Consider the following 9,690-nt stretch of genomic DNA (forward strand, 5'->3'; position numbering starts at 1 on the left):
ATTACAGGCCAGAATAGCCAAATAAGACGCCATATGCAATTTCGTGACGGTAATTCTCAATTATACACAGGCCTCTTATACACGGGTATATTAATCGCAAAATATCATTATAATAAATCAAAATCTTTAAAAATATTCTATTATATAATACTAAGCAATGATTATATTGGACATATTCATCAGTAATACAGACTTTATGTGTAAATTTAATAACCATTATGCCGTTTGAAAGATGTGTATAGATCAGCGGACATTTTTATGCATCGGACTCGAGAGTCGTAAGATTTGAGAAAATCAAAAAAATTGTTGAGTAGCATCAGATCTAATTCATACTTGGCATATATATTAAATATATAATTCTTAAAATTTTTTTTTTTCTTAAAAAGTTTTTAAAATTTACAGAGCTTACAAAATATGTGTAAATGATGCTTTATTTCAAAAAAGAAAAAGTTCGGTACACTGTAACTCCGTGACCGATCAATGAAAAAAATATTTTTAAATAGCGCAAGTAAGTAAATAAGGTCCAAGGTTAGTGAATGCAACCAATAAACGATTTAATACGATTTTTTCTAATCTGGATGCAAGATGCAAAACCAAAACAATCAGCATCGGCGTCGCGACAACGATAACAGTCCGTGACGTCACTCTTCTAACATACCTACTATATAGCCTAGGCCCTAGATAGATAGATTTGCAAATGTTGTAGCAGATTTTAATGACCTAACATACATTTAATCTTGAATGAATCTAGGCCTAGAACTAGCCCTCTATCTAGGCCTAGGTGCCTAGGCCCCTAGGGCTAGGCCTAGGTAGGCTAGTGCCATTTCCAATCTAGGCCCCCTACCTACCACAAGCCAACAAAGCAGGCCCCAGTCGCCCTCCAGGTAGCCTAGCTAGGATAGCCTCTCTAGGCTAGGCCTAGGCCATTTTAGGGGTGGCCTGCTTTGAACAGGATAAACGTTGTTCAACGACAAATAGAATAGTAGTAGTGAGAATAATAATTATATTTAATTATATGTGATTCAGTACACAACTACAGCGAATTAAATTAGTTTTATAAACTTACTTGCTAAAGACGAAAGCTTCTCGTGTTTCCATAGGAATAAGATAAACGCATGCGCATTTCGGAGAAAAGCTGAATTGTGGTAAAAGCTAAACATCCTTTGGACCGCAAGATCCATTATTATGGATTCGGCACGATTTTTATACCTGGCAAATCAACGTGTTGTTTTAGTGTCTCCTCCTCTAGGCTCCGGTCTAGCCTACTTCTCAAATTAACGAAGATGAAGGTAGTAATCCAACGTGTCACAAAAGCCAGTGTGTCAGGTAAATTTCATTCGGCTATAGTATGAATGGATGAAAATTTAAATAATAAATGGACCTTGCCCAGTGTTTACGTTTCTTTGCCTACGGCCTAGGCTAGGCTAAGCCTGATAACCATGCTTTGATTTTTTTTTCAGGGCCCAACCCTCTGTAGTGCCATTCACATCTCTTCTTACCATGGCATCATTGGATGTAGCCTAGCCTAACCTAGCTGGGCCTAGGCATAGTCCTATAGGCACATATAGCACAGCTTTCTATCACCCATATACACTGCTGGGTTGCTTTGATTTTGAGGGCCAGGTCAGGTTCGAGGAAGCAAATCAATTGAGCAACCTACCTTTTTTTGGTTGAATTTTTTAAACTCATTCTGCTGATCACTCAACAAGCTTCATTTTGCATGTTATATTATGTTTATGCCTAGTTTTATCATTTCAAATTTGATTTTACTTAATTAACTAGGCCTAAACTAAATACATGCATTTTTAAAAAGTATTAAATTATTTGATTTTTCAATGATTGATTTTTTTTACAAATTTTTTATTTTGACAAATATTTATTTGACAAATGTACTTTATTAATGTTTATTGTTGATATATGTTATATTTTTTAATTTGTTCTTGGAAATTAAACCATGATAGTTGACTTTTTGGTTTTTCTCTCTCTTGTTGTTTCTGATTATGCTGTTGTCTTCTTGTATTTTGTATTTTGCCTGTTTTTTTAGAGAAATAAATAAAAGTTGGGATGGGGGCATACTGTATCTAGAAGTAAAGTTGGAAGCACAGTTGCCTAACAAAAGTTTCACCTGAACTGTATCTAGAAGTAAAGTGGGAAGCACAGTTGCCTAACAAAAGTTTCACCTGAACCACACCCCTAGACCCGCCCCACTGAAAGATAATTAAAATAGTTAAAATTCACCTCAAACAAACTAGTACCCTTCGATTTCTGATCGCCTTCCCATAGCTCCCAACACATTGTAAAATACTGTACTTCATGCTATTAGAATACAGCAGTCAACCCTCTAGCAAATTCACCCCTTTAATACAAAGTAATCCTTCACAAATGCTCACCCTTTCAGAGTTGTTTCTGCAAACTGACCCTATACAAACTCACCCCCTCACAAATTTTCCCCTTAACAAACTCTGCCATTCAATTTACATTTTCATTCTTTAATTTCCTTCTTCTAGTTGGTGATGAGCTTGTGAGCTCAATCGGGCGTGGATTGTGTGTTCTAGTGGGAATTACAAAGGATGATACGCCAAAAGAAAGAGAATATATGTGAGTGTTATATTACAAGCTACTTACTAGTAGCTGTTGAAGCCCTTCATCAGAATAATATATTATTATATTATTTCCAAATATTTTCTTCAATTTGCATAAACATCTGTTCAGTATTTATTTTACAGTTTCTACAACATTAAAAATACCTTCTGTTTTGAGCTATTAATAATAACATTAAAAATAATAATAAAACAAAATTACATTTGAATATTTTAAACAAATTTATGGGACAAATATCTGTGATTTGCCCATATATAGCCATGTACATTATTAATAGTATATTTTTAATTTATTTATTCTTTCTTTAATACTGCAGGCACTTTCAGTACTTGAGTACTGATTTTCAATGTGGTACACTTCCATCAAAATAGAAAAGAAGATAAACAACACACAAAACAAAGTCTAAACAAAAATTTAATGCAAAATTTGTAAATTTTGGATTGAAAAGTAATGTAATTTTTTGAAGTCATTTTCTATGTAATATGCAAATCATAGATGATGTATTGATGGACAGCTCGCAGTGTGTACAGAGCTTTATTTTATAAATACAAGGATCTAGGAAACTTTCAATAGAAAAACACAACCTGTAAATATTTTACCCGCTTAAATCAATCTATGTTCGAGGCAATGAGAATGTGGAGTCAAATAGCTTTGTGTTTAAGATGCTTGCCACCTACTAATCTCAGTGTCCTAGGCTCAATTCCTGCGATAGCAGGACTTTTTCTCACGACTACAAACAACGATGACGTGTTAAAAGTATCACGTTATTTCATTTATTCAAGAGGGCCCCTGAATATATGGATGAATTTGAATGTATGAAGATATAAACATTTTGAAAACTCCAATGCTAGGTACGGTTTTTTTTAATTTACTGCTTTTGTATATATTATTAATTATTCATTTTATGGACAGTGCCAGAAAAGTTTTAAATCTCCGTGTATTTGATGATGATGCTGGTAAAAGATGGAGCAAGAGTGTTAAAGACAAGCAGTTTGAAATTTTATGTGTTAGTCAGGTAAGTACAATAGGTTGATAATGACAATAAAAATAAGAAATTCAATATGTGCGAGGTGGACGTTCATTATTTGGACTCTATCAATTGGGTGGGGGCACAAATCATGTGCTGGCAATTTTCTCAATATGTACACAGTAATTCATAGTATGCTGCATATCCGAAAATATATAAGTTAATAGAAAAACTGCTCAAATATATCACTTTTATGTTCCTAATCATTTGTGTGGAAAAAAATCAATGTGTAAAGTATAAATAAAAATAGATAAGTAAATACAGTAATAGTGCTCAAATAGATATTATAATTGTCTCAAGCATAGCTGCTTCATACCATAACATCATGTTCCTATTCGAGCACTGTTACTATTTATCTATATGTTCATATTTTGTTTAGGGTGCTACACAGCACACCTAATTTGAATATTTATATATACATATAAATTTACAATTTTCCACAACAGTAAAATTGTCATGACATTGACATACAGAAAAAAAGTCAATAACGCATCTCCACATTTTTATATTCTTAAAAAAAAAATGTAAATAAGAAATGATATAATTTAAAATTAAAAAAGAATATTCATAAAATATGCAAAGTTAATCATTAAAATAAAATTTGCATTGTATTTTATATTTTTGTACATTGTATATTTTGTCAGTAATACATGATTTAATTAAGTTTTTTACCATGTTCTGAGCACCCATTTGAAGCATTTTGAATGTTTCATGAAATTTTACATTGAAATAATTCAAACTTTAGAATTGCTCAAAAGCCTCACCACTCTAATGATTAAATTATGCAATTTTTTTCTATGACAATAAAATCAAATGATTTGTGATCAGAGTTCACTTAACCCTAGGGGAAAAAATGCAAAGATGATACATTATAGAGAACTTAGGAGATTCAATTTAAAAATATGTTAATAAATCAGATAATCCGGTTATTACTTTGGGTTTACTACTAGCAGTAAAATATTTAAACTAAGCAATCTTGTAATAAAATATTAATTTTGTTTTAAGCCAAATTTTCCTGGATGAAAATCTGAAACTGAAATATATTTCAAAGTCTACTACACTAGCTAATTCAGATGTACAGCATTCAAATATTCAAGCATTTCCAACAAACTTTAAAGCAGGAATGGTGCTAGCGTATGGACCAGGTGGGCCCAGTCCCAGCCATTTGAGACGCCTGTCCAGCTGTCGGAAAGTCATGGTAAAATCTGTCAGGGAAAATGTAATAGATAATAGAAGTATTTTCTAAGCCAGAGATAATAGCCTTGTTTACACGGCAGGAGATCACCGTGATGATCACGTTTATTCGCTGATATACAATAGGTGTTAAACGGCCGTGTAAACGGAGTTAGTAACTCTGCATAATGGATCAGTAACCGTGATGATCTATGCAGTTACTCCTGATTGCAGCGGTGTTAACATAGATCATCAGCATGATCTTTATGCAAATTAGCTGTTGTTTGAACTGTGTGAGGTCACTGTTGATAAACAGCGTGAAGACTATTATTATTATCTGAAAAATTATGTTTTTATCAGTTACATACATTTTTAAATCGGTGTTATCTATCTGATAGGAAACGGCCGTGTAAACCAGACTAATCTGTCTAATATGACTAATATGTCATTTTCAGGCATCTAGAGGTGATATAACCTTATATTTGCCTATCAGCCCCAACCATGGTTGAGCTGATGTGGGTGTGGCCCATCTGTCAGAGAACGATGGACCACCTATGTCAGGGAAATGCTGGCGCCGCCCTTTGCTTGAATGCCGAACACACACTGCGTCATACGTGTGCTGCAGTCGCCAGACGAATCAATCCAAACTTGTTTGTGGCAGTCTGAACACATCATCAATAAAGTAATCTGTTGCATACGCGTTTTCGCATTGCATTCTACATCAAATAGTGTCAGCTGACGACACTCAGGCACAGAGAGCTTTTAAGCCACCCAAATTCTATTATAATGGTCTTTCAGTAATGGTACTTTTTTCTCTTTCTTCCAGTTTACTTTGTATGCAATTTTAAAGGGCAACAAACCCGACTTCCATTGTGCTATGCCAGGAGAAAAGTCTAGGCTATTTTACGAAGAATTTCTTCAACTTCTCCAAAAAGATTATAAACCAGCAATGATCAAAGGTATGCACTCTGCTTTCTTCTGTGTATACTCCATTCTCTTCCTAATAACATTGAATCTTATAATAATAATATTAATACAGTAGTATCTTTATTACCACTGAAAATATAATTAATGAAAATAACTAATTGAACTTTGAAATGCTAGTAAATATATTTAGAAAGGGGCACATTTAAAATGCATTATGAAATTGTGTTACTGTGATTGTGGCTTTTTAACATTGAAATAGTTATATTTAATGATATTATAATTAAAGCAACTGATAATAATGAATATCAAAATATAATTTTTCTATCCAGCAAGATTGTCAACTTTAAAATATGGTTCATTCATTTCTCAGTTGATACTGTAACATATCTGTTGTTTGTGTTTATATTTAAGATGGCAAGTTTGGAGCTTACATGCAAGTTCATATACAAAACGATGGCCCTGTCACAATTCAAATTGACTCGCCAACAGAGATTGCGGCAGAAGAGACACCAAAAAAACCCTCAACACTTGAGCGAAAGGTTAGTATTGTAGTTTCCTACAGTACACCCCATTTTGGAATCAAAATATTTTATTCCTAAATCCATTCCAGTCCAATTTTGATGTGGTTCCTTGTTTAAATGCCAATCTATGTTTGATTTTTACATAAATCTGAGACATATTATTCCTTATGTAGATGTTAGGCTTTTCTAGGGCAGACGAATGGAGCTAGTGTTTGAGAGCTTACAACTCTAGGTGAAATCTTCTATTTTTTTATGCTTTTTTTTGCCAACGTCAGTAGTGAATATTTTATGGGGAAGTTACATTGCTTGGAGGCTATGCTTTTACTGCATAGCTTAAAATGAGTAATTCTAGTTCGCTTATGTTTTTTTTAAATTCAGCTTTAGGCACTAGGGCCAAGGATATGCCAAACATTGAACTTAATCACTCTTTGAAGTGACAATCCCATCACAAGACAAACATGCACACAAGATGCTTTTCATAGACTCATTATGAGGCTCATTATGAAGCTTACGGGGTGGAGTTTTTTTTGGTTGTGAGAAAAAAATCTTGTTTCCGTATAAACAGGAATTGATCTCATGACCATAGGATTGGAAAGCAAGCATCTTAACCACCAAGCTATTCAACTCCACTCCACTTATGCTGACATAAATTCAGTGGCATATCGCGGGGGGTGCATTCCATCCCAAAAAAATTACTCGCAGCCCCAAGTCGCCCTCCCCCCCCAAAAAAAAACCACGGTCAAGTATTTAAAAATCACCTAAAATCACCATATTTTTGGAATTAGCGCCTCTCAACTGATCATCGAGCCCACCCTTCACCTTCGCGTCCAACCATCAGCCCCCCAAATTCAAGACTTCTAGATATGCCACTGCTGCCTGAACAAGCTTGCACAGCCAAGTTGACACCACAATATCATCGTGTTCGTCTTTTTCTCTTCTTTCTACAAAGGCTGGATCCAAAACGCCTGTTGCTGTTGTGAAAGCGCAACCAAAAGAAAGAACAACTGAGAAGACAAGGGTATACATCAATAAGATGTCAGAAGTATTTCCGGAAGATTCAGATATCCAATCAAAATTCCTACAAGTCCTTCAGAAATATAAAGAAAGAAGGTTAGAAAATGTTAAAATTATTATGCATCATGTAAGATATTATGATATGAGTTCATTCCTACCTTCTCTATTTTCTTCCACCCTATCCCCTTCCCATTTCTTAAGGTTTTCACTGGCTAATGATATGTAACATTTTAATTCTGATTTTCACTGACTTGCTTTTTTTTAACATGTCCCGGGTTCGAATTCTGGTGACAGTAGAGATTTTGTTTTCATTATTTCTTTTTTAAAGGAAATGATGCGTTAGAATTTTATACAGGGATAATTATGATGTGGCTGGAGGTATACACTCTCTAAGTGTGCTGTAATTATTATTTATAGAGAAAATCTTATTAGAGAAAATCCTACAACTTCCAAATATAACTTACATATCCTCAGGCTTCTGATTGCTTGAAAGTGTGGGGTATAATTTATTATTTTTGCACTTGTATCACAAAGTCTAGGGCATAGACATTTACCTAGCAAACTTAATTGCTTACATAGCAAAAGCTCTCAGAACGTTAAGCCTGCCGTAGAAGCACCCCTTCTGCTGTTTGAGCTGATTTTGCAGACAATAAACCATAGAAACCTTTCTAGGTACATACGTCATTCACCTTGGCTAATAGGGAACTTTCGACTTGTGCGACGACGCTACGCAAGAACGGAATCACTAATGCGTGACCGTCCTACCTGGTTAAAAGTTAATCACATGGTACGGACACATTAACTAGGAAACAGCGTTTTTAACAGAAAGTGTTCAAGCTGAGTAGAAAGGATTATCGGAAATCCGACGACTACGCAAGAACGGAATCACTCATGCGTGACCGTCCTACCTGGCGTCCTACGTTCTTTGTATACGTAGATTTGGCCAAATTGCGTTGCAGAATCTACTCAACAAGGTGACCTTAATGTTCTCGCATGCGCAGATGACTTTTAGTGACGTCATTATGTTCTACGTCCTACCGTCGTCGTGCAGTCGAAAGCTCCCTAATGCACACCAATAAAGTGACCCTAAACTTTTAAACCTTGACCTTTCATTTGAAAGCCCAAGCCTTACCACCATGCCACATGAATCCACCTTTAGTTACAAATTACACTTGATCTCCTGCTCTGAGCTAAGTCACACTTCAAACTCATGGGACTACAGAACTGTAATGAAGCTGAGACAAAAGACACCAAAATATCTTTTTATAATTAATATCATTACAGTCTAGACAAAGCTTATTATTTAGATCATACAAATGTGTCTGACATTTTTTTTTTAAATAGCCATTTTGTTATAAATTAATGCATTTCATTTTAGCTATGCTTTATAATTAACAAAAATATTTAGTAAATGTCAAAAAATAAAAGGAATTTACTTTGGTACACATTTAAAATAAAATATTAATACATTCTGTGATACCAGTATGTTGTTACTGTAGTAACTACTTATTTTATTTAGTATATGATGATGATAATGGCAATAATCATGAAGATGACAATGATCATGATACTTCAGGATCAAAGTATGATGATTATCAGAATAATGTGACAATAATCATGATAATTGATGATGAGGATTATGATGATGACTGATTGATTGATTACTTGATCGATGATGATGTTCATACAGTTTATAACTTATTATCCTTAAAAGGAGATTTTTTTAATCTAAATTGAAGATCCATGAAAAAAATCAAGTTATAATGCTGCATTTTTTTCTATAAAGTGATTACTATATGTAAAATTACATCTAAAATGCAAAATCATTCTTATCTCCAATAATAAAACACTATGTATTAATACTTTTGTTTTGTTTCATAATATTGTGTGAGCATCTTCTTGATTTGACCGTTGAAATGTTAAAGCAATGAGTGGTGATAATTCTGCGTAGGAGTGGATTTCCGATAATCCTTTCTACTCAGCTTGAACACTTTCTGTTAAGGACGCTGTTTCCTAGTTAATGTGTCCGTACCATGTGATTAACTTTTATCATAATAGTTATTAGTGAAGTGGAACTAGTTTTCCATAGCATTCTGCAGATATATCATGTTGTCTATATGTTTGCTGCCCTCTATAGTTTGCATATGCACTCCTAGACGCAGGGTTCCCGGAACACCGCGATTGCGAAGCACAACTCGGTCAAAAGTGGAACATGAAATTTGGATATGGTTTCGTAGTCAGATTTGCGAGAAAAACTTCAGCTACCCGTATTTCTCGACTGAGACGTCAGTGGGAGCTGTAATTTGTATGGCAAGGAGATTGTGCAACCCTTCATTCGTATTAAGAGAATTTACGCCCATAAACTTTGTAGTTATTAATATTTGGTTATAATAGAAAATATTCATTTTTTGGTGACGTCACACTCAC

General features: G+C 34.3%; 2 protein-coding genes across 5 annotated transcripts in view; one reads left to right on the forward strand and one right to left on the reverse strand.

Annotated features, from left to right (window-relative positions):
* The window catches only part of LOC117104389 (cilia- and flagella-associated protein 70-like), a 21,029-nt gene extending 19,887 nt beyond the window's left edge, over positions 1 to 1,142 (reverse strand). For 2 of the 4 annotated variants that reach the window (XM_033245212.1, XM_033245213.1), the window contains exon 1: positions 1,067 to 1,140. The gene's annotated coding sequence lies outside the window, so the exon portion shown is untranslated. Of the gene's footprint in view, positions 1 to 848; positions 973 to 1,066 lie in introns of those variants that run through there. The other 2 variants (XM_033245210.1, XM_033245211.1) reach the window with 2 other exon arrangements.
* A 26-nt stretch (positions 1,143 to 1,168) lies between these two features.
* LOC117104391 (D-aminoacyl-tRNA deacylase 1-like) overlaps positions 1,169 to 9,690 on the forward strand; it is a 48,947-nt gene continuing 40,425 nt past the window's right edge. Inside the window, exons 1-6 of the mRNA XM_033245214.1 lie at positions 1,169 to 1,326; positions 2,508 to 2,598; positions 3,514 to 3,616; positions 5,628 to 5,760; positions 6,140 to 6,267; positions 7,199 to 7,359. Of these exons, the coding sequence (XP_033101105.1) occupies positions 1,284 to 1,326; positions 2,508 to 2,598; positions 3,514 to 3,616; positions 5,628 to 5,760; positions 6,140 to 6,267; positions 7,199 to 7,359 (659 nt within the window). The 5' untranslated portion in view covers positions 1,169 to 1,283. The remainder of the gene's footprint in view (positions 1,327 to 2,507; positions 2,599 to 3,513; positions 3,617 to 5,627; positions 5,761 to 6,139; positions 6,268 to 7,198; positions 7,360 to 9,690) is intronic.

Source organism: Anneissia japonica, unplaced genomic scaffold (genome assembly GCF_011630105.1).
Source record: "Anneissia japonica isolate Jap-2015-1 unplaced genomic scaffold, ASM1163010v1 scaffold287818_len932483_cov186, whole genome shotgun sequence".
Classification (NCBI taxonomy): Eukaryota; Metazoa; Echinodermata; class Crinoidea; order Comatulida; family Comatulidae; genus Anneissia; species Anneissia japonica.